General features: G+C 39.0%; 1 protein-coding gene across 2 annotated transcripts in view; it reads right to left on the reverse strand.

Moving 5' to 3' along the window:
• Positions 1-1,425: 1,425 nt before the first annotated feature.
• tp53i11b (tumor protein p53 inducible protein 11b) overlaps positions 1,426-26,376 on the reverse strand; it is a 38,523-nt gene continuing 13,572 nt past the window's right edge. For both annotated transcript variants that reach the window (XM_006782615.3, XM_006782616.3), the window contains exons 2-7: positions 10,853-10,990; positions 6,438-6,496; positions 6,232-6,280; positions 5,810-5,906; positions 4,247-4,348; positions 1,426-3,742 (exon numbers count right to left, since the gene is read on the reverse strand). In XM_006782615.3, coding sequence (XP_006782678.1) covers positions 3,609-3,742; positions 4,247-4,348; positions 5,810-5,906; positions 6,232-6,280; positions 6,438-6,496; positions 10,853-10,981 — 570 coding nt within the window. In that variant the 5' untranslated portion in view covers positions 10,982-10,990 and the 3' untranslated portion in view covers positions 1,426-3,608. The remainder of the gene's footprint in view (positions 3,743-4,246; positions 4,349-5,809; positions 5,907-6,231; positions 6,281-6,437; positions 6,497-10,852; positions 10,991-26,376) is intronic.

Raw genomic sequence — 26,376 nt, forward strand, 5'->3', positions numbered from 1 at the left:
TTGTGGGTGTCTCGTTTACACAACGGGCACATTTTTTGTTTTCTCCTGATGAAGAAAAGAAAAGAAAACAAACAAAAAAACAAAAAAAAAAAAAAAAAAAAAAAACAGCATTCAACTTCCTGTCAGACATTGCATTTGCGCAGTTTACAACGGCATCTATGAAAACAGTGTAACACCTGTAACACCTTAGAAATCAGTAAAGGATTTTCGTGGCTTTTTCTGCGGCTGCAGCTGCAGTTTCATTCGCAGCGGATGTCAAATGTGGGGCCCAGCATTAGACGAAGCACCGTCTTCTGATAGATTATCATCAATATTATTTCCCTGATCGCGTCAAGACCGTGAGTTTTGCAGACATTTTGCAACTTCTTTTAAACTCTCATGAGAGAACAAGACTTAAGCTCCAACAGAAAATATCAGTCTAGATATTTTCTCGTTTAGAGTCTTTGTCTTTAAAGTAATGCAGATTATACCAGCACACGTGTTGATAGTTAAACTTGACGAAACATTTCACACAGCTTCTAAACGAGTCATTGTATGTCACCCCCAAGCAGTAAACCAGGGTTCAATAAATTAAATGGGAAAATGTGGGGAGAATGCATACAAAACCGAGGCACATGGGAGCCTTTTGCCTATAAACAACCCTAACTACGCACACGTTTCCACAGCCACACAATCCCTCTTTTCACCCTTTGCACGCTGTGCGTGTGTGTAAAGAGGTAAGAAGAGCCCGGGGAAAAGGTGAGACCTGGAATAGTATGTAGTCGAGCTGGAATTCACCGAATTATATTTGTACAGATGATCGTGTTGTGACACGCTCAACAGAAACAGAAAACACCAAACAAAGCACGGGCTTGCGCAGCTCCTCTTAAGTTTCTTGGTTAAACACCTTAAAACAAACGCGTGGCTCGTCTTTTGCTGGGTGATGCGTTTGGCCAAGTTGAACGGGATGTTTTGCTGAAGGGTCTAAAACGTTTAAGGCGGTGTCAGACAAGTGAAAGGGATGTGTAGAGACTGCACCCTAGCATTGCCTGTGCGCAGAAGTCGCTCCCTATCTGCTGGGCGTTAGGTAGGCAGGTATATTTGAAGTTGATCTGCCATTAGATTTAATAACAGGAAATGTGAGGATATTTTTGTTAAATAACTGCAATAGTCCATTGCTCAGAAAAAAACAAACCTTTCCCTTTGTGATTTAAGACATGGCGGTATATTTACAGCCCTATACATTTATTGCAAGGACAGCAAGGAAACAAGGTGATTGGATACATTGTCAAGTCTTCAAAATAAACAACGGTGTTCTTTATTTCAAACTTTGTAATGCAAAATCAATAGCAATGCATTTTTGAGGTACAATATACCACATAAATACATATAAAACAATGCTACAACTTGAAACAGAGTAAGGAATGCTATTCACAACAGTATAACGCATGATGGATGAAGGAGGGAATAAATAGCTCAACTTGCCATGTCTTCAAACTCAAAGAACACTGGCTGCTTGTGAATGTTTTGGCTAATTTATGTCAGAGAACCAGAAGATGAAAGAGCCATGTCTTTGCCATCCTCCTCCTGCCTGCCCATCACTTCAAAAATAACCTGTTTTGTAGAGCTTTGAACATTTTCGTAAGGCTGATGATTTGAGGCCTCGCAGTATTGAGGGAAATGGAATGGCATTTCTCTTACACGCCATAATTATCGTGCTAGCCAGGACAGAGCAGTTCAGGTTGAGGAACAGAACGTCACGCGGGAGCGCTACATCTAATTAAACCCTGGCAAAAAGGATAATTACTACTTTTCAGGGGTACAGGAGACCTCACCCATGTTTCGCGTTCCCTATCTGAACTGAAAGTTCGCCCCAAGTAACGAGCACATCTGCCTTCAGCACCGGACTGCAAACCCACAATCACGGGTCACTCCCTTCTAGGGCAGGACTCAAGTGTGGTCTTTTGTAACAATACGGACCACCTTTGAAGACCTACAGTATGTTCCCTTTTCTTTTTTTTTTTTAAATTCGAACTTACAAATGAGTCGCCTGTGTTTGGGAGTGTCTCTCTCTATCAGGTTTTAGGTGCTGCTGAGTCAACAAACTGGATTGCTGGCACTGCTCGAAAACCAAGCTGAGTTATGATGTACCTGAGGGCATGCTGAGGATTTGGAGGTAGAAATGTACTCAGCAATGGGTGAAAACTGTCAAATATATATGATATATTTGTTTTAAAGCACATACAGTATAACTGTCTTATCAATCAGCTTTTCATGTTTAGGTTTGTTTTTTTTGCCATTTTGGTTCATTCAGCCATTTACTGCTTTGCTGTCTTCTGTTTGTGGCAACTTGCTACAAAGTTTTATGGATTACAGATCTTTCAGTGGATTACATCGCATGCATGATGTCGAAACACAAATGTCACTTAAATAGGTACAAAATAAGACGCGATAATTAGGATAGGATTAGAATTCAAAATCATTTTACCCAATACTGAAAAAAGTTCCCTGTTTGGTTCACAAGAACAGCACAGAATAGTAAATAATTTTATTTACAATGTACAGGAAGCAGGATGCAGTGTAGATGACTGTTCTTTTAGTAGTTTTAAGGCAAGACTAACGATATGGTGTATATAAAAAAAACAAAACTGTGCTACATCACCAAAGTACAGCCAGCTCAGATTTGTTTACCTGCACACTGACGTGGTTGTCTTGTAACACTAGCTTTAAGGTAGTCTGAATGTTACTTGGGATAAAGAGTTGTAGTGCACACACAGCAAAGAGAGAACTACTCTGCTCCTCTTGTATGAGTAACTTCACGTGTTCATCAACATTGCATGTATTAATGTCAGTAGTGAAAATATAGTCCAAAATAGTCCACTCAAGGAATAATAATAAGTCCCTGAAAAGTATTTAGATCTGAATATTATTAATGGCCATGACAGAGTAAACACTGAACTTTAACAGTTTTTTTCAGTGTGAAAGCTATCAGTTTAGAACAGTTTTCATCGTCACTCATTTGGCTTTTTCCGAATCTTAAACCTTGGATTGTGTATTTTGAGTGTTCACTGGAAAGCCGTCAGAAAGCATGCACAAGCTCAGTTATTAGAGTACATCGTGTGATTTAACGTCAACAGCATCAAAACAACAAACAAATGACAGCACAAACTTTTGGTCCTCGAGTGTGACTCAGAAACAGCGTCGATGCAACTTCTTATCAGACACAAAATACTGAGTCGGGAAATCATGAGCTGTACATGAACAATAGATTCAGGTGTTTAAAACTACTCTGTAATTTTAATTAATATTACAAATCAAATCAAATAACTCAGTATTAATAATAACTGCACATAGGAGGAATACAGGGTTGGACCTCACAGCCCCAGTGAAAGTAGTTCACTTTCACTATGAGGTTTCTTGTTCTTGTTGCAGAGTCTGGAATATGAGACTGTGCCCATCTTTTAAATATTCAGGGTTACATTAGGCTAGGTCCTGTAGAAGGGGGCAGGGGGCATTGACTGGCAAAGTAATGCTCCGAGCCCCAATCAAATCATAATCCAAACCTTCTGGCCCCGCATTTGTGACCTGTGCTTAACTGTCCCCACCCTGGAAGTTATCACACAGTCAGCTCAGATCTTCTTTGGCTTACGGCCCAGGTGGTAGTAGTAAGCCATGGTGACCAGCAAGAAGAGTACTCGACTGAGGAGAAGCAGCATGGCGGCGTTGGGAAGGATGCCGATCTCCACTAAAGTGATGGACGTCACTGAAACCACAAATAGAAATTTACTTAAATTAGATATTAAATGATAATAAACAACAACAGTCTCTGAAAAAAAGCATGAATCAGCACAATTATCAGTATATTTTTGATAAAGACAGTGCATATATGCAAACTCCCTGCTTGTTTTTCATAAAGTATTAATTACTTGAGCAGCTATGGAAAGAGAGCAACATGAAAATTGACACTTATGCCAACTATGAAAAAACACACACACAAAAACAGCACCATTTATACCCATACACACAATGCTTCATTGTACATAAGAGCTTAAAAGTACCGTTTTAAGATTTAAATAAAAATGTGTCTAAATCTGAAATAGAAGGATGTGACACCTCACACTGAACACAAGAGGGCACTACCTGCACATTTTTCTTTCTGCAAACGCTCCCACATGAACAAAAGTAGTCATCCTTTTTCTGCATGAGGCAGAAAAGGATGAAACAAAACAAGATGAAGATAACTTGTAATCTGTGTTGGAAAACTCACCTAAAAACTGTACAGCAAAGTAGCAAGCCTCACTGAGTAGAGTCCACTGGATGATGACCTTTTCTGCTGTGTAGAGTCCGTTCCACATGATGAGGGACAGGCCTGGAAAAGAATGCAAAAATAGGAAATTTATAGGTTCAGGGGCATGGGAATGAAAACAGAAAATAAGAGCAAGCTCGGGAAGGAAGACTCCTACATGTCCGAGAGAATTTCCACTAACAAAACTACAAGAATCTTGACACCATGTGCACATGTTGCTAACAGGGCCTGTTGATTCAGCTCTGACTCTCTGTCTGTGATGACGGGCTTGCGTGCAATCATTTCAGTGCCTGCTCTTCTTCCTGTTCATTTTCCTGAATTTCACTCCCACCTGCAGAGAACAGTGAGGCTATGGAAACAAGAAGGGGTGGCTGAAAGGTGGGAGGGCTGATGGACTGCATCCTCTCCCTGCCTGGTTCCATCTGTGCAGCAGATGAGACCCCATCATCCGCCCCCTTACTGCACCTAGTCTGATAGGCCATCACCTTCTTTTGCTAATCCCCACAGTGTGAATGACATTTATAATGAAGAAGCCAGTTTTTTCAAGGTCAAGCTGGTTCATTCATGTGTTCTTGTAGTGGTTTAGCTTGGATTTGTTCAGATTTTACATTTTATATGCATAAAACATAGTATTATGTCTTTCCCTTAGTATTCATGTTATTGAATGCCTATATGAAGTTTAGGTGCTAGCATTTTGACTGATTTAGTAAACTAAATTAAAATGACAACCTCACAAATTGTACTTAAACATTAAGCCTTCTCACTCGCTCTGTCTCTCCTTTGCATATTCTCCCATTACAAACCCTGCGATCACCTGACTGACAGCTCTGTTTCAAGTCAAAACCCATTAAAATAATTGCTCGCATCTCAGACACGTTGTATGCTATGCGTGAGGTGGGAGCTGAGCAAAAATGGCACTTTGTCTCGTTGTTAAAGTGACATTCAAAAACAAACATTTTTATGCCACTGCAAAAGAGAAAACTGCAAAATATGAATGTAGAGTATTACACTGCCTCCTCTTTTAGTTCCAGGGCACCTCATTCGCACACACAAACGTACTGTTCTGCCACCATGTACCAACTAGATCCAAATCTTATATATATACAGCTGCAAAAAGGAAGTGACTGTGGCCGTTCTGGAGAACTAGTCTTTTACCTCATAGAGAAACAGAACTTGAATTATAGAGCCACCATTTGCAGCCTGAAGGAAGGATTTTGGAGGAAGAAGAGATCCCTTTATACAGTATCTGAATGCAAGAAGAGAGCTCTTTCTACAGTATCTGAATGAGTGCTTGAAGTGTTTGACTCAAAATGAATACATTAGAAGCTGTAAACACAAGAGGCAGTGCAGTGCAGTGAGGCAGTGTATATTTTTAGCATGTAAATAAATAAATATTAAAGCATCGTGTCTGCATCGGTGCTGCACGGTGAATGCACTTGTTCATGCAAGTATATTCACACTCAGTAGCATAAATACCTTTATGAATGAATTAGCTGCAGATCTTTCATAAAACTTTGGACTTACTGAGCAATGCTCCTCCGTAAAGGCGAACAGAGATGTTAGTAGTGGAGAGCTCCTCCTCAAAAACGACCTCATATAGTTGGTTGGGAAACACCAGAGCCTGTGTAGGGTAAAAAAAAGGAAAAAGCACAACATAGCTTTGTCATATCAGCAAAACAGCACTGTGTGCTTCCCAAAGTCTCCCTATTTTTGAGCTAGTATCACAGTGAATGCCCTGGAGGATAATGTGAATGTAGATGGTGAGGTTAACAAAGGCGGAGCTGTTTCCCCAGATGTCCCTCACTGATATCTTGGAACAGAACCTACAGTAACTCAGCGCTGCGTTTGCATAACGTGGTTTTCACACTTCTAAAAAGATACATTTCTTTCTGCCTTACATTTGAAAATGAAAAGACTTTGAAATTTATCAGTGCAAAACATCTTACCATCAGAGCCATAGCTGTGAAACCCACTGCAGAGATGAGTATCCACACCCTGAAAAGAGAGAAATATGAAATGCTACACCCATCCTGTGAAAATTACAGATTGTAGACTTTGCAAGACTGGCAATGATGCACGGATGACCTTACACAATCTGCTGTGTTAACTGTGACTGTTGTGATGTTGAGTAACTGAGCAGCTGAAATCTCACCTCAGCCCGAAAGGCTCTCGCACTGCAAACTTCATCTCATTTCCGAGCATCTGACTGATCTATCAGCAAACGAGGCAAGACAAAAGAAACAGGAAATGAGTTATGAGAAGGTAAATGCAATCACAATCATGTCTTCATAACAAATACATGTTATGATAACCTTCAGCAAAACACCACATAACCAGGAAGAAAGAGTACTCTGGAGGTGTATTTAAAGTAGTTAATGGAGAGAAGCACACAAAACAGAGTGTTCAAGAGAAAGGAACAGAGCGGCTGAGTGTCAGAGAAACATCTCTTAATGTTAATTAGAAACTGTAAATGTTCTCGCCTTTTTAATTGCCTCCTTAAGACTCACTGTATGTCATAATATCTTTTAGTGAATTCTAGACGAATAACTGACTACCATGTCAATGCCACAAGAAATGCATCATCTGCAACAAATGACCGCTGGCAACAGTAGCAGCACATAATAATCAATTTATAATCCTGGAAGCCTGAAATCGTTAGTGGGAAAAATGTCTGACAAACTGAAAACTAAGTGTGACGTGCCATTTCTTAATGACCAAGTGTTCATTCAAGCTGACTACAAGGACAGATAGCAGTAAATATTTCATGAAATGCCATGCAAGCTGATCTTATCACACAGCAATATTCAGAAGATATACAATATCTGATAGGATAAGCATCTCTTATTACAGATGAGAGTAGACCCTGGAATCCTAATAAGCAGCAACTATATTTTCAAACTCAAAGAACCCAAGAGTTATTGGAATTTAAAACTAATTCATTAGCATGCTACACACATCTGACAATCAATTAATCACTTAAAAGGGACCCATTATGCTCATGTCTTCATTTATTTATTTTAAATTGCTGTAATGCTGTTTTAAGAGGGCCTATTCATCTATACTGCAACATCTCAGTTCACCCACCCCTTCTTCTTCTGATGGGGTGTTGTATGTGCCTCACAAGATCATTTTTATCATAAAGAGATCACAAAAATCTTAGAGCATAAAAAACATCTGAAAGCATTTACAGCAGGCTGAAGCCTCATCTCATGGCTCAGAGGGATTACTCGCACATATGCTGACCTTATTATCTGAAGGCCTGACCACATTTAATATTAGCATACACCTTTGGAACAGTAACTATATGAAAAAATATGAAAGGAAGCTAATAGTTCAAATTTAATCAAAGAAAAAGTGAAAACATGTATTTCTTTCAGGATTCATTGTAATTCTATACTGCATTGTTCAGACTGTTGGTTAGATTGAAACAAATAATTTGTGCTTTTACAACACAAGGTAATTGCTTTTCAATGCACTACATTAGTGTTATGTGTTTACAGAATGTGGATTCGTAGTAATTTTTTTCCTGTAAGAATAAACAGGAGAAACAAGCCCAGAAATGTTGTTAACAGATTCAGGGTCAGGCTCATGAGCAGTAAGGAAAACAAACTGTCCCAAATAACCACAGAGAGTGAAAATAAATAAATAAATAAAGTTTTCTGCCTGAACAGACAGGAACCCACAGAGAAATTACAAGTGTTGGCTGGCTGTGAAGTTGAATTCCTTCATCTAAAACCCTTCAGGTTCCATCATATCCTTAACATGAATGATTTCCCTTCATCATAAAACATTCTCTTCCCTCAAAGGGTTCCGGTGCTGGAGCCAGACGTAGCATCACACAGAACTAAAAATACACAGAAGCAAAAGAGCTCTAAAGAAGAGGAGATTAATCATTTTCTGGCTACGAGTGTTTACAGGGAACACGGAATAGTTTTTTATTTGATAAGCCTGTGAAAACTTAATGTGAATGAAACAATGATCGATGTCACATCAAAACATGGGTTTTCACTGGCTTTTACCTTCTGCCATCTCCCACAAGGTGCATGGTAATAAGTGCAATATCTGGACCATTTTCAAAAGAAAGTGTATTTCAAAGAGTTGATGCATTACATCATACTTATTATGTAATATAACAATATCAGCAAGACCTAATTTCACTGCAGCTGGAGAGAGCTTTTTCCAGGATATCATTAAACATGACTTTTCCTTTTTGCCCTCGGGGCCGAGATGCAACTATACTCGTGTCTGTTGACTTTCTGTGAAATTCACATCATGACGTGAATTTCAAATGTCACAATTTTGAGCACTTCTGTCAAAAAACTACATCTGTTGTGTTTGTTTGAAGAGTTTCCTAAGTTAAATATGTAATTTGCAACCAGACATTTATTTGTAATGCACAGTAATTTGGCATATAAAAATAACCTCATCATGGCAATAACTTTAGATGCAGATAAAAAACACACCATGTTTAAACAAAATATATAAGGGTAGTGATTCATGTGTGTGCATTTGCATCAATCTTTGATGTATACACAAACAGAAGGACTGATGGCCTTGAACTTGTTAAGTAGCTTTAGAGAACCCGTGTTCAAAAGTAGCAGAAAGGAAAACAAAGACTTCATGTGCTTGAAGTAAGATGGGGGAAGGGGATTTTTCTTTTTAAGATTGTTAAATTCACAATGTCTGCTGCAGTCTTTAATTTAGGGGTAGACATGTACATCCCTCATTGCAGTGCAACTGAAGCACCTGTACATGAATCCATCTGTGCCAGCTGTGGTCACATAACCAGGTGAATCACCCTTCCTGTGCCTTTGGTTTTAGGGGCCGTTTTTGACAAGAACACATAAATATTCATGACTGGCATGAGAAATGTTCATACTCTGAAAACTGAGCATCAATTGATGGTACCATGGTGGCTTAGGGCAGAATATTGCAGAAGGCAGTTGAGTGGAAAGAGGGAGAAACAGGAAAAGAAATACACAATGTTGTTTGTGCAGAGAGAAGCTATAGCGCAGCTGTTGTGGCCTTGAGTTGTCATCAATCACTCCTTCAGCTATTTAGTAAACAATGAGCAGCTTTTCAGCCATAGAGGATGAAAAATATTCAGCTAATACCAACTAGAGTAGCAGTACTCTGGAATATCAGTATCTGTCAGTTGCAACATCCCATTACCACTTAAATACAGGATCACTGAATTAAACAAGCTGTCAGCAATGGTGCAGCCAGGTGAGGCATTATCTTTTTGTACAGTAGCACCTAGATAAAGCATTGCAGTAATGCACTACTGTCTTTCTGTCCCTTAAAGAGGAAGAGTATTCCTATCTCTAAGTAGTAGAAGAAGCAGGAAGGCACAGTGAACAGAGTGCAGGAGCACTTCCTTCCATTGTTTACTGAAACCACCGGGATGGAGTCAACTGTTTCCTCTATAAATTTAAAAAAAAAAAAAAAAAAACTATGTATGGCAAGGATAAATGGAACAACAAGAGTAAGCACAATGGAGTAGAATAAGTGAACAATTATACTGTCACAGTAACAATTAAATTCTAATTTAGTTCAATGTCGAAGTTAAACAGGGAAACACATTTTTTCAAAACAGCACGTACAGTAGAGCCCATTAACCAAACTGTTGTTTTACTGTGGTTTGTATACCCTGTTGTTGGTTCAGCCATTACAGTGAATATGCAACCACAAGACTCAAGAGAGAGGAGCAACTGCCACATTCGTTTCTGTCTTTATCATACCGTCCTGGAAAGGTTTCTGAGTGGCAGATGTAGGGTTAGGCTCCGTGCTAAAACATTGAGAGAGAAAACAAACACTCAGGAGAGCTGAGAAAAAGGGGGCTGACATCACATCACGAACTATCAGCCACCACCGTATGCCTGCTCCATTCTGTTCTGTCCCTTTTTCACACTTGCATGTTAATGAATATTTCAGTGAGGAACAATCTGCTATGCCTATGCTCACTGTAATGCAGTCTGATAATGACAAAAATGTATAATAATAATCTGAAATCTTGAAATCTGAGCTCAGTGAAATGGAATAAATTACTGTCAGTGTGCAACTGTGGAACTTGATATTAAAATATGATACTCTGTCTCCTAACATATACCTGCATGTGTGCTGTTGTGTTTTGGTATGCACCATCCATACTGATGTGCTAATGCATGGGAGGCAGAAAGAGAATACATATGAGATGCAAGAGGCAGGAAGTCTCTCAAGGGACCAAGCCACATCTCAGTGGAGCTGCCAGAGCTTGTTGGATTACGTGATCTAGATTTACTGATCCATAAAGAGCAAATGCAGACAATGGGACATGAAGAGAGTGATGAGCCAATTAGCAGCCCACTGTGGCTTTTAAAAAGAATCCATAGCTCTTCTCAGGGCTAGTAAACACATTTGTGGTGGAAAGTCATTTTGCTTTTCCAGTAGTTTAACTGGTGATAGTTAACAAATGCACTCATTTCTAACCAAGCTGCTTGTTGCACTAATGTACAAGCCATTTGACTGTACATTAGCGCTTAGATTGAGTCAAACTCGCTGGAATATGTTTATATGATGTAATCTGACCTTTGAGCGGTGCACTTCACCATCGTCGTCCTCGCCACCGACTCCAAGGATCTTCCGGCTCTTCAGACGGCTTATCAAGTCCGTCTGACTGTGCTTCTTCATTAGAGGAGCAGGAGGTTTAGATGCCATGGTGCACACCTGACACGAAAATAAAAAAGGAGACACATGGAGGGTGTTGTTAGAGGAGATAAAATAATATGAATTATTACTTAATAAGTAGGACTGAAAGAGGAATGCAGGAGGATGGATTTAATTTTGTTTTTCCCTAGACCATTTATATAATAAACATCAGTGGAGTTCTCCCATCATCATTTTACGCCTCTGTCTGAAGACGACATTGCTATCACATGGGGCAGGAATAGGTATCAACCAATCTACAAATAATTCCCTTGAGGATGTGACTTATGCAACACAATTACGTAATCCGGGTGTAACAAATACAGGCAAGCCATAAAACCTTCCTCTTAAGTCAGACTGGAAGCAGGAGCCAGCTGTCCCCTGTATCTGCTGAGAGCCCAATAGACGCAGGTGGCTGCTTAGAGAATCACAGCATCTAATAGTGACACACATATAGACTCACACACGCGCACACAGGGGCGTAGCACAGAACTCTGGGCCCTGCACATAAGCAGTCTATGTGAACCCCCTTTTTATATTTTAATTAATTAAGCCAACTACTGTATGCAGTAATCTGTAGTGGTCATTAGGGTAGCCACCAATGAACTGTTCATATACCACATTTAATAAAAACCTATGATGCGTCCTTAGAATTCAACCTTAATATCTGGATATACTGTAGTCTTTATCACATCGTCACTGCATGTATGCTTCATCACGGAGTGACACATACAGGATTGATACAGGTTAATATATTAACCTGCTTTATAGCCCAATACCGTTTTCAATGTTTTTGGCACTAAAGCATGTCACAGGCCACAGGTCAAGGCAATCGACCTATAATTAATAAATGTGAAAGTTCAATTAAATCTCCAAACATTTATGTTTATGAAGCTATAACAGTAAAATTACAGCTCTTGGTGGGAGCTGGCAGAATAACAGTATTTTAAAAAGCACTGGATTCAATTAGTTTTATAAATAGGACATAAAATGGAGATTTCTTGTTAGTGTTCCTTTGAGCTCATAAAACACAAAAGATGTCATATATGTCGTCTGATATTCTTGCAGATACTAGATGATTAAGTATTACATAAAATTATGGTATTAAGTTGTGCTGGTCCATTTTGAGAGCTATATTGTTACATCTGGCAGAGGCGCAATGTTTAACACGTGCTTTTTAAAAAAAAAAAAAAAAAAAAAAAAAAAATGTCTCCTCTCTTTAGTTTCTTTTTGGACACGGTGCGCATTAGCAGTCACCTAGATGGAATAAATTAGCTATGATGTAAAGGAGAGTCAAGTGGGGGTCAATCTGTAATTTGTAACAGGTGAAAGTGGAATGAAAGCTTTTTTTTGGTCTCAATTTATTCAGGCAGTTTAGTTATTGCTAATTGTGTAGAAATAACAAAAACAAAAAAAAAAAATCAAACACAATCAAACTCTTCATTGCAAGTTCCACTTCAGCTGAAATTAACCCTTGGTAGTTAAAGTCACCACTTCCCCCACGACGCCCCTGCACACATACATGTGTTAATTATCTTGCAGACGTCACTTACTGTCCACAAGAGTGGATGTAAATGCCAGTGGCAAAAAACAAACAAACGTGTAATTCATTTCTTGCCCTTGCTGGCTATGAACTGTGACAGGAGGTTACACTGCAGCAGTCCTATTGATCAGCATTACTGAGAAGTGGCTGCAGACTCGATGGGCAACCAGTAGGCAAATCAAAAGTCATCATCACGGACTCAATAACATAACCTCCACAGTGATTAAACTGGAAGCAAAGAGATATGCACAAACATGCACACGATGGAACGGCCCGTCCGAAAATTGATGGCTTCTCTACAGGGCAGCTCTCTGGAGAAGTCCGACGAGAGCAACTACAAAGACAGAATCTTTAACAGACAGCCTTGTCCACAGGAAAGGAAAACAATTTGTACCAACAGGAGACAGCTCAAAGTATTCAGCTTTCCATCCACTGGGAAGTATATCATCACAGTTAAGCTGACAAGGTCAAATCTGAGTTATAAAACTACTACAGTTGGGTTTTTCAAGGTCACACTGGCAAGCTAAGCTGCACAGAACCACTTACAACGCACAAACACATTGTTAACACTCACACATGCCAAAGCACTTCAACACACCTCAGCAATAAAATATGGAACAACTGTATGACACAAATCAGGAAGCATACCAACCTTTTAATTTATGAAGCTTTGTAGTTTTGTAAACAACTTGTTGAACAGGTTAATCACAACTCTCCCACATATAAATCAGTGTAGTCAATAATCTTGTGTAAATTTTCTCATCTGATTATTTTCTGATTTTATGCTATCAGGTGAGAGACATAGATCTCTGAATACTTAATACTACTGCTGACAAAAGTAGCTACACATTTTAGTAATTTTCAGCTTTTTCTCAAATGAAAAGTAATAATTCTTTTTCCTCCACACCATTCCTCCACTCCAATTATTGCATTTTTACTTTTTATATCTTCTTAGCATTTGCATGTTTCAGCTTTGTGTGTAGTTACCATGGTTATGCAGATCTGAACTCCCCCCTCCCCTTGTTTGACATGAATGAAGTTTCCAAAAAGTCATATTTCTTGTCACCTACTGAAAACACTTGGGGCATCATTAAACAAGTATAGAATGCACACAGTCCAAATTTATACCAGAACTACAGAGCCATCATTTTGCATTATGTGTAGAAAGTGGTCTGCAGCTGTCTTAATAAAAAAAAGGAAGCAAAGCCTTCCCTGAAAATGGCACCATCCTCATAGAAGCACATCTCTTAGACAGACACATAATAGAAACAAATGTATCTAATATATATTTTGGGCAAAGGAGAAAACTTTAATTTACCAGTAGCTGCAGTGTGTGACTAAAGAATCAGTTTTTCCACATTTCTACCATGAGAAAGTTTTGTTCCGCTTCCCAAATTGTCATCTTAAAAATACTACTTTTTATTCAGCTTTCCTTTCCTTTCCATCATCTCAAAAATGAAAAAAAAAGCAACACGGCAAATCACACATGTAATCACTTTAACTTGTCTTGATTCATTACATGCCATTCGTATTCCTTTGTATTTTGTCAATACATATAATTCTGATATTGTTTAGTTTTGTGTGGCATACCCAGAACAGTTATATGCTAAGGTGTTGGTCTAAGTGCATTCCTGTGTCGGATATGTGTAGTAGGGCATGGCAGCAATCCCTTGTATTGGTATGCACACACAGAATAGGATTGCAAAGGTCAGTAAAGGTTACACAGCATGTTTACAGGCTTCTGTTGTCCATTTTGTCCCCCACACAGTGAGCGAAGTACAAGACTTTCCCCTTTTTCTGTAACAATCAACAGGAGGCGGCGCAAGAAAGAAAGAATGGGGAATGGAAAGTAATCAGTGCAGGTAAATCTATTTTCACAATGGAGAGGGGTAATCTTTCTGATAAAAGGGCCTCCCCAAACCCTGTATACAATGGCTGGAACTTGAAGCAAAAGAAGTATGCAGCAGGCTTTAATTCCAGCCGTTCCACACACCGATAATCACAACGCTTCACAAGAACAGAGGAATATTTTTTCCTCAGTAACATCTTTCCTTTTTGCCAGTTGTAAAGTCTGATGCAAAAATCCATTAGTGCTTTCACACATTTGCTTTTTATGCTTAAAGGAACTGGTGCCCACTCAGAATAATTGCAGTGAGACATTTGCCTCAGGCTTAATTATATTTTCTAGGGAAATACACAATTAGATTACTACACCCCCCCTGAAAAAAACAAAACAACTTTTCTACTTTCCAAGCAGCAAAGTTAAACTGCTGGTGTATGATGATGGTCCCAGAGTGCCAAATTACATGATGACATGATTACTAAATTACTGCACAGCCACAAGTTGTTAAATTATAGTTTAGTTAATATATTGTTCAGGGTATTCTACCCTTATGCCTTATTTGCTCCACTTTCATGTGGACTCGACTGAGCCACAAAGAGAAAGGAGACCTTGCATCATGTCCCTGTAAATGATGGAAAACCTAAGCAATGGCTCTAAAGCCCCTCGACTCTTGATTTGCTCCACTATCGTGACCCTATCAATATCTGTAATAAAGCAGTAAATGAAGGGCATTTTACTCCATACATTAGTAAATCCCACATTTCTCCCACATGCAATAATGTCCCTGCATGTCTCTCCCTTTGGATCTCCCTACAGGCGCTCCTTGACTTACAAGAGTAATGCCGAGGCAGTTGCTTAGCAACTGCCAATGGACCAATTGCTTCTTCATTATTGAAAGCACCTTTCATGACTGAAGACACCTTTGATGACAACGTCTCTGCCGTCATTCTCCTTGATGTAGGAAGTGACATTTTAGGAATTTTTAGAGAGACTTTAATCCGAATCCCATTAACTGCAGTGGAGGCATGATGTCCTGATGAGTGGCTTCTTGTGACAACCAAAAACCTTAAAGCAGAAATACTTGCTCTTTAAATCTCAAAAGTTGAAACAAGACTGAATAAATTAGGTACTTTGTAACAGCTAAAATTAAATATAATATTTAACAGTTCACATGTAATCTCAGTTACTCATCAGGACACCGAGATAAGAGAAGTATGAAAAGTAAAGACGAAGGATGAGTCATGTAAAAATAATCAATTATTAAGCAAGCTGGGAAGCACAAATAAAGAAAACAGATACAAGTTTATTATTTTGGCACCTAACAGTGAAACAATGGACCCAAACACAAGAAGAGCTCATGAAACTGTGATATTATATTTTTACAATACTTACAGGCATGTGAATTTAATACACAACAGGTGTGTGTCAGGAGAAAGACCAGATTAGTCTACCAGAAGTCAAGAATGAACCAAATCTCCCATAGTCTGGTACTAGCAATATGAGAAACAAACAAAACCCTCTCAGTTCATTTGCAGGCTTTGCGACAGAACATGTGCCGTAGAAACAAAAAGCTGCTAAACACACGGAGGAAGATATTATGGAAAAGGTGTGAACTCCGGACAAATCTCTGGTTAGCAACTAAAAAGATGCTCTGTAAAATATAATTGTATCATAGGAACAAAGCAATGTGTGGGTGTGAAGGAGCAACTGTGAACAAATGTGCTACTCAAAATAAGAAAGCAGATCTTACAGCCTGCTCTTCTTCTCTTTTTCCACAAATAACAGAAGACACAGTTGCTCAGTAGCCTCCAAATCCCCTCACCACCACATTTTGAATATCGACAGCACCATATAGTGCCAACAGCAGACAGCACACAAATTAAAGCCTCCACTAAACAGACTCTAGAAACAAGAGTGAGTAGTTTTTCCCTCAATGAAATGTCCATCTCTTATAACCACCAATAATCATTTACTGATCTTCATAAACATATTACTCCATGGATTTCTCATTGCTCTGATGAAAACTGCAGCTTCCACAAAGGTAAGGACAGTCTTTTTCTCGCCAACTAAGATAAAGTTTCCTAAACCCTTATTGGACTTCAAATCTTCTAAGCCTAGAGTTACTTGTCTTTTTTTGAATTTGGAGCCGCAAAGTGGTGACTAAAATCAGAAGTGGGGGTTGTAACAGTGGAACGCAAAGATTTGAAAGTAGGATACTGCTTCAGCCCTAATCTGTGTATGTCAGTCGTATGGCTCACACTTTAGGACGACTGCTATTAGTTACCAGAAGATGAATCACAGATATTCAGAATTTTTTTCCAGACTAATAATGTCACAGTGACAACTTTTTTTTGTGCTGTTTTTCTTTTGTTAGTGAAATATCATGACGACTGAATAAACTGGCAGATAATTTGTCAGAGATATTCAAACCTGGAATGTGTTAATTCTGAGACATTTTTGCAAATGAACTCCAGACCATTTATGGAGAATTAGATCCAAAACAAAGCATAGTTCATTTTAGGGCTGTTCGAAATCGGATGACGATATAAAAACGTCTATCGTTTCATTTTACGCTATCGTTTGTTTCGTGGTGTTGCAAAATAAACTGTTTACAGCAATATCTTTTCATCGTTTTGATGGTCACTGTAGTGGTTATATTAATTTTTTAAAGTTCTTTCTTTCTCTTATATTTAATATAACCACACTACGGACAGACAAGCGCCTGTTTTTATGCGTTGGCGTTAGCAACAAAGACGGTAAAACCACCGCGTGTCCTCTTGTTTATTATCCACATAAACCTTTCACAATAAAGCTCAAGATCCTGTTGAGACTTTTCAAAATAAACTGAATCACGTGAAAGAGCAGATTATTTACGGATGAGAAGCAAAAAAAGAGTCGTCAGGTGCTAAAAAATAAACCTTAGACTCAAAGGTTAGAACAGGCTTTTCCCCGCAGCACGCCGTGTAATAAATACTCACAAAGAAACGGCGGCCGTTACAACTTGTGTCTAAAAGTGTATCGTTTCATGCATCGGTTAAAACACTTGACTCCAGGTACACGACGCCCAACTGGAAACACTTCACGCAAGTCGAGCTGCCCGAGATTCACAGAATTTACAGAAAATGTTAAATTTTTGTGATTTATATCGTTATCGGGACAATAGATGTCTTATATCGGGATATGAGATTTTGGTCATATCGCACAGCCCTAGTTCATTTTACATACTTAGTCACAGGTGGAAATCCTCTGGTTTAGGCTATAGGAGTGACATTAGGAAGCAGAAGACATAACTCCCGCTCACTCACTAGACCTTTTACTATAGCACTGACCATTTTATCAGTCGGTTCTCACATACAGCTCTGTCAAGAAAGAGCTGACACTGAAAATAACGGCACTGACTTTCTCTGGTAGCATCGGCAGGTCAAAATTGTCATGTAATCGGCACCATTACACCATTACAAAACTTTATACAAATTCAGGTATCAGGTATGCCCTAGTGACTTGTCATTCACTGACATTTGTGCAGACGTTAATGTTTTTGAACTTTAGAGCCTGATCCAGAGTCCTAGTTTTATTTATTCTACTTCCTTGCAAAAAAGACTCAAAAGGCCAACTCAAAAGCCACAGGCAACACACAATATGCTTGAATATGGGAATAACTCATATTTTGAGACAGATTCAGAATCCATTTATATTACTTACATAAGAAGAGAGACTGTGTCAGGAATCAAAGAAAGCCTCTCTCTTCTCACTTGTGTACATCACACAGATGGCCCTGAGGGATTCAAAGCTATTCCACTATCTGACCCTCATTTCTGTCAGAGTATAGTGGCTCCTTTCTTCTTACATTTTTTTATATTTTACAGTGAGCATTATAACCTCACAGAGCCTCACTCTTCATCTTGCCCACTCATTGATGAAATAGTTTACATCAAAATGACATCTGGCGCTTTCATGTCTTACTATTAACATGCATTATCACCTCTTAGTGACTAAAAAGACAAATTAAAAATGTGCTGATTTGCTTGTTGAAGGACAAAGTAAGTGGAAAATTATTCTGACAACAATTTGTAACTGCATTACCACATCATGGTATCTCTGATTATGTGTGACCACATCCAAATTCTGGGGAAGACAAAGGGCAAAAAGGTTTTCCTTCATGCAGACTAGTGCTCCAGTCTCTCATCTTTAAGTGTTCAGTATTTCCCAAACACTCTCAGATAGTTACTTAATGGTAATGAGATGATTCACTTCAGCAAACTCCCAGAAACATTCACAAGATCTGTGGACAGATCTGCTTATGGTTTGACTACAAGTTGGATATTCAAGGTTTATTGCAGGGAGACTAGCTCTACTGGTTTTTGTGTTTTGACATAACCCATAGCTGAACTGCAAACTGCCTTCAGAGTACATTAATCCAGGGTTCAGTAAACGCCTGCAGTTCGGTTCCAACTATTCATACAAAGCAGATAAAAGCCTTACTGTTTTCTGATCTGCTCCCTTTTTAGCTGATCTCTATCAGAGAAGCTATTTAGTCAATTTCTCCCATGTAAAGATTTATTTTTGGGGAAAAAATAACTAAGGAATATAATACACTTACTTTTAAGTACTAAGCTGGCTTTCTGTGATATAAAACAAAAAAAGTGGTGAAAAACTCTTCTGAGTTTTAACTGCTTTAAAAACAGTCCATTTAATTTTGTTGATAAATGAACACAATCCTGACACATTCAGAACTAAAATGGATCTAGTTGGATTTACTAATACTACTACTATTATCAGTACTCTTACCTGTATCCATTTTCTTAGGATGGTAGCTTCCTGTTAGCTGTCACTCAGTTTTATAGCTAGCTACTTTAGCATTTTTAACTGCTCAATAAAACTATACCTGACTACAGTTAATTACAGCACACTAATGATTCCATCATCAGTGGTAGAGCTAAGTGATATAGCCTCAAAATTATATCAAGAAAATTTGCAATTACAATATTTCTGTTGATACTGAGGAAAAAACTACAGACTCACCGTTTCATTGACGCGTGCAACCAACAGCATTTATAAGTTCAAAGAAAATAAGGGAATTTTCTATCACCCCCCCATCCAATGAGCTATCATCACTGATGACACTACCAGATAAACTCTTAGGTTGATAAGTTGAGGGCGTGGATCCCAACTATCTATGACTATAATATCCAGCGGTAAGGGTTGGAAAATAAGGACCAGTTCCAGTTAAGAGCCGCCACCAAATTGCCCAATTCCTTGAATCCGTGCTGGCATGTTTTCCTGAAAGTTAAGCACTGCTAAACAATGACGTCAAACTCATGTGAGTGGAGCCACTGCACACCTGACTCTCTCTCTCTCTCACACACACTCACACACACACACACACACACGGGCCTGGCTCCTCTTTTTCCTACAACATGTTCGCACAGTTGAGTTAAACCAGAAACCTTTAAGGGACTACTCCCCAATATCCACCAAACACACAAACCGGTAACCAGAATCTATAATGACAAAGGTATGAAGAAAATCTTCAACATCCAAGTACATTAAAACTCAGACTTCTTCAAAGTAATTATTCCCTTTCTTGACCAATGCTGGCTCTGATGTAGATGAAATTGCAAATGAAATTCAGTTGTGTGGCAAAAGGGCAGAGAAAAGAAGATGGGCAAGGAAGCAACAAAACTGATAGCTGGTGATACACAAAGGACAATCGAGAAGGCCACAAATTCCTGTCTTGAGTCAAAACAGACCACCAACACAGGCCCTGGATACTTTACTCGTTACAGCACAGGCAAGATCTGCACACAGTTGGTCTGAGAACAGAAAAGCTCCTCGGTTACTATCAATGGATTATTGTGCTGACTCAAACAGATGATTACTGTCAGATCATCTGAGGACAGTTACCATGGAATGAACTTGCCCTAATGATTTCTGGGATTTGGAGTTTCCCTGTCCAATATTCAGTTATTACATAACCTAGCGGAGGGGGAGTATATTCTTTTATAGGATGACCTACTCCATCCCCATTACGTAAGGGAAGCTTATTGTCCCAGTCATCATTGTTATTGTAAGATGTTACCACAAAATCTTTTTTAAAACAGTATAAATCTGTTGTAAAACCTGGTCTCACATATTGTGATATATCAAAGAGTGCATCAATAAATTTTGACTTCCAGTGGTTATGAAACCAAAATATTTGGGACAAAAAGAATTATTGTTCAAACTCTCTCTCTGTTTTCAGTTTGAGCTAATATGACCCCCCTGGTCATAAAAAAAATAAAAGTCTTTGATCAAGAAGATCCATCTAAAGGAAATAAAACTAAACATTGTAACAATGAACTATTAGAAAGTTCATTAAGAGTTCCCTGTAGCTGCCTTTGTCTCTGGAGCATTCAATCTCTCAGTCCATTTTTGGTGGCACAAAACAGTCGGTTGTGATCTTTGTCTCTTATGTGGCTACTGTGCAGGTCTCCTGAAGTAAACAGGTCTGATGGTGCCCGAGGCTTTCTTCGCTCCCATCTGCATCCATGGATATCCCGCAGTGAAGGCAGGGACTGAACTTGGCCTTGATAAGTTGGTTATATTTTAAGAAACACCCCTTAGACAAAGCCTATTTTTTTAAACCCCCAAATGTATGTATTTGCATGTCATTCACATAACCTCTAAAGTTAAAGAAAATCCCCTATAAAAATATGTTTTACATTTAACGTTAATGAATACCTGATTTAAACCAATAACATCTGTTGTTACATTTGCCGTTTGATTCAATTGGTCTTGCTGTTACTCTCCCCACCACTGGCTCATGCCCATGTATAAGGCAGATAATGCATGCATATTATTTAATAAATGTAGCAATCAATTTTGAACATTCTGCCTCATCAGCCCTGGACTTGAGAGCACAGGCTGTAAACACTAGGCAATATCAAATGTGATCTCTCAACACCAGCAGCTTCATTACTGGGAGAAGAACATCAGCTATGTTAGAATAAATTTACTTTGCATTAATTCTAATTGCGGCACCGTTTGTCAAGGCCCTTATTTATACTCCAGTACTGAACAGTCTGGAACCAGTACCAAATTAATGCCTGCTCTCAAATGATAGGAGATGCACTGACTTCAATTTGTGTTTTGTTTTGTTTTTTAATAAAGGCTAACCTGCAACTTTCACCATGATTTTCTAAGAACCATTACTGTCAGCGTGCACTCAAAATTTTTAAACTTCTTCTCTAATTTGATTCTCTAATTAGAATAACACATTGCTCAGTTAATGTTTTCTATACAGTGACTTAGAGTAACCTCTACCTCTTTTACTCAAACAAGTTGCAATGTTACATAGTTAAACACTTTTTTAACAAATAAAATCCAACTGAGAATGCACTATTTTACACTTAAGGTTTGTGAAGCAGCTCAGCGCCTACAGCCCTAGCATGAAGTGGAGCTTATACTTAGAGACACCATCAGTCCATACTTCTTTGAAGTTTGATTGAAGTCCACCTAAAGGGTTCATGCATAGCTTGTGTACTATAATGTTTTCTCTCCATGTATGACAAATAAACGCAGACATCACAAAAGTGAGGATTCACATCACTCAGAGCCAAGCAGACTCATCAATCTGTAACATATGCATTTGCATTATGAGTAAAATAGATATATTTATCATATTATGTATTCTATTTAGCCCCCCCCCCCACACCCCCCCCCCACACCCTTAGACAGGGACACAGGTAAACACAGTTAACCAAAGTTACACTACCATGAACAATGCCATGAAGCTATTCTTCCTTTTCTCTCCGTCTTATGACTAGGGCTGCCACAAACGATTATTTTCATAGTCGACTAGTCACCGATTATTTTTGCGATTAGTCGACTAATCAGATCATGCGTCCATTGGACGTAAAACGTACAGCTTATTGCACCAGCACCACTCGAGCATCTCACACTTCTGATAATCAGTTGTCTGCTTGACGTTTATTCAGCTGTGTAAAAACTATAACTTTAATCTCAGCCAAACCGATTTACTCAGGAACAAATAAAATACTGAAAAAAGCCAAACAATAACATTTTTAAGTTATCTAAGTGACTTATATATGTTTAACCTGAGTAGTAAACGACGGCGGTGGGTTTGAAAATGATTTGCCGGGAGTCCGGTGTTCTCATCGGCTCTAATGAGCCTTGAACCCCGGCTAGCTATCGAGCTGGTGGGTAACAGACGTCTTCGAAAACGTCGGAGTGCTTTTGGGAATATGTGGTGTCTTGATAAACTGAGCAGATATTTGAAGTTTACACAGCTACATTCTTGCCTGAAAATATGTTAAACGTTTATTTTGTGACCCAGAAAGAATAATAAGAGTAATGTTAAAACTAACTAGCTGCGGCCATTGTTGGAAACTGAGCAGGGCCGCGCTATGAATTCTGGGATAGGTTGGGCCACGAAGCGACCCATCCTTCAAATCTGGGGAAATGAAGGGCGCGTTTGTCGGCCCCATTTGTCGGAGTCTTCGAATTTGGACAGTCTTCGTCGTGTCGCTGTAAAGTAATCGGCCTACAAATGCGGGCACAGGAGGATGCGGTTCCTGAATTTGGACACAGTTACGATACCGGACACGGCTTCTTCTTCTTCGAGGTTTAACGGCAGCTGGCATCCTCGTACATGCAGTGCTGCCATCTTCTGTTTCAGTCCGTTATTACACTCTTAAATCCTACTACTTATTCCTGCGATTTTGGGATCTTACAAAGCTTCAAACGACGCTTCGAGTATTAAATTAGTCATCGACGATTTGAATAGTCGACGTAATCGTGACTAGTCGACTAATCGTGGCAGCCCTACTAATGACGCACATGAATCTGTGTTTACATTCACGCACAGAGTTGCTGTAGTTTGCTTTTGCAACATCCATATGCATAAATAGATAGATGCATAATATATGAATGTATCACAGTTGAATATTACACACCTCCTCTTTTTTCCAAAATAATTTCTGCCAGACATTTTCATCTAATCAGCCCAATTTACTAGTTGCATGCCACAAAAAAAAAAAAAAAAAAAAGAACAGTGAGGGACAGCAGTACAAGTGACAAAGCTTTGTTATTTATCAAATAATGTGCAACACAGAGGTGTGCAAGTAAGGTAGGTGGCTTATGTTTACCATCTGTTACACTGGGACAATGTGGGGGATGGAATTGAGAGGGAGAGACTCTTCTAATATGAAGCCACAGAGGGCTGCCAGGCATTGTTGGGGTTTCTATCTCTGGAATCACTCTTTACACAGCAGGCTAACTGTGAAGCTATCGCAGAAGCTGCAGAATAGAGTGCCTACACGTGGCGCACACGCACACCTGGGAGATGAATGATCTCCTCCCAGGAACAAAACCATTGGAGATCAGTGTGTGTGTTTGGGGGGGGTCCCGTACACACGACAAAAATAACACAATGCTCTATGACGCCGTCGACACCAGCCAGTAATTATTACTACTTACACATAATTATTATTTTTGCTGTTTAATTTGCTCATCTGTGCAGCAGCAGCATATTATTACACTGACACTATGATTTTTGGACTGTACTACGTTAGTTTTAAACAGGCATACCAAATAAACAGGCAACTCTGAAATCTGGAGAGTTTACTCAGGAGAACTGAAGGCCCTGGTGGTGCAGCACAACCACAGGTAGCTTGAAATACCAGACATCAAATGCTCGTTGTCCAGAGTAACTGTTAGCCAACCATAATTAAACGAGCTAATGAGGCAAGCTTTAATAACGCACCTCAAATGGTTATTAGTAGCTAAAACGCTGCATGCCCAATTTTCCCCAGGAGACTACTGCCACATTACAGGAGAATTTTGAGTATTTCATGGGAAACTCCAAATGATTCAGCATTAAAGCACTAAAGTAAAAAAAATGGTTGAGTTAAATCACTTCATCCATAATGATAACAGTTTACTAACTACAATCCTGTACGCTTTACTTTTTTCTCTTGCTTGTTTGAAGACAGCTTGGGGAGGGAGCAGGCCAAATAGGGTATTAAAGACTCTTCCCCCCCCCAAAACAACATGTTATAGTTCCTCCTGGAGGATTTTAAAACACTCTCACGCCAGACAAGATATCTAATCTCTACAGTGAGTTCTGGGTCATCCACTGGGTCTCCTGTGAGCTGGGTGTGGCAGGAAACTACCAAAGGGTCAAATACCTGAACCAGCTCAGCTGGCTGCTTTCAATGCCGTGTCCTACATTGGTGTCCCTGTGGCACAACGGAATATTTCAGCCCCTTCTTTTAGCCACTACTCAGAGGTCATGACCTCTGAGTGGTAAGTGGTGGAGAGTAGGTTGGCTGGTTAAGCAGAAACATCGCCTTCTAGCGCAGTTCTCTCATCTCCACAGAGTTAAAGGAAGCACCAATCAGATGGCCAATCTCTAGCTCCATCTTGCATCACTTGAGAAAAAGATCCTAGAATACTTTATTGAACTCCTTTATTAAAACTTTGTGTTACCAGTGAAACATAAGCAGTAAGTAAACTGGAAGTTCTTTCATTTTATTCTCCACCACTGAGAGAAACAAACTAAAGAAAACAAACCACACAAGTCCAGGGGACACAGCGGATATTTTAGTAGTCTGATGTGCAACAATGTATGATCGACATTGATACTCCAATATTATACTTGCACAGCATATTTAGGAAACCTAAGGAAAACCCACACAGGCCGTCTAACAATTTAATCTTAAATAAGTCCTGCTAGTCCAACTTTCCTGTTGACATTTTTCTGTGTTTCTTTAATCTTGCTTTTGTGCAGAGAAGCTAAAAATGGAGTATGATAATCTGCAGTTTCTAGAAGTGAAGCAGAAAAGGGAAAACACAGGGTTGAGAACATTTACTTTGTCCAGATGAGAACAAGGTCCAAAATCAACACCTGGTAAATGCCAAATGTAGGTAGAATTTTCATTTGGTATGTAAATGTGCCACACTGGCTGGTAAATGTTAACAAAATGAATATTCAAGGTTTAAAGCACAATGCACAAAAATCTCTAGCACATTTTGGCATCCTCCTTTTCTCCGTCATCCTCAAGTTCAACAAACAACGAGCAAATACTCACCAATCAGACGCAGAGTAAACTTGATTTCTATAGACGAAGAGTTTTGCCGATTAAAACTTCTAAAAATTTAAAACCTTACCATTCCTTTTTGTACTGACCACTGATAAATAAACTGTATGTCAAAGTTTTAGTTTTAAAGTATTTCAGTTAATCAATTGTTCTGAGGACAGATCCCTCAGCCGGCACAGTACTACTATTTCAAGACTTTGACTTGATCCTTGCTTTCTCAGCACGTCTTGCTTTCTGAAGCGTTACCTGGTTGCTAAGCAGCACTGCCGGATGACGAAGTGTACTCATTTGAGGTTTCAACTTGCGTCACTAAAACCATGTCCATGTGGAATTAATGGCTCAATAAAGATAAAAATAGAAATTCTTTAAGTACCCAACACGTTGGTGTTATTTCAACATCTATTAATATGTATTTTAGTACATCAAAGGTGTGCATTTATGTTCTCTGTGGTCTCATTTAGCGTCCTGAGCGAAAGCAGTAGTTCTAGTAATGACTGTAAACACACATAAGCTGGTTTCCACAGAAATGTGTCCACTTTTATCGGCTATAAAGCTAAATCAGGATTTACAGAGCTATTAAGGTTCCCATGATAATTTTGTTATGATGATAGTGATTCTATCACACTTAATACACTGCAAGGCAATTATCAGTAATACCTCACGATATCTGTAAAGTGACTAAGGAAAAATAGGCCTAGAAAAGCCAACAAGCACTGCATTTTATATGTATTACATTCGTGCATCATTATTATTCCATTTTGATAACAGTTTGATAAGAGTTTCCTCTTCACAACAACAAGGTGGATACCTTTCATTTAGTTTAGCTTCATTTACCTGACATGCATGAGTGATGCAGGGCGCCATAAAGCAGCAGCTCTAAGCCAAGTGGCTGCAAAAATCTATTCAGTGTACAGACAGTCAT

This window comes from Neolamprologus brichardi, chromosome 7 (assembly GCF_056152115.1).
Source record: "Neolamprologus brichardi isolate AB-2024 chromosome 7, ASM5615211v1, whole genome shotgun sequence".
NCBI classification, from domain to species: domain Eukaryota; kingdom Metazoa; phylum Chordata; class Actinopteri; order Cichliformes; family Cichlidae; genus Neolamprologus; species Neolamprologus brichardi.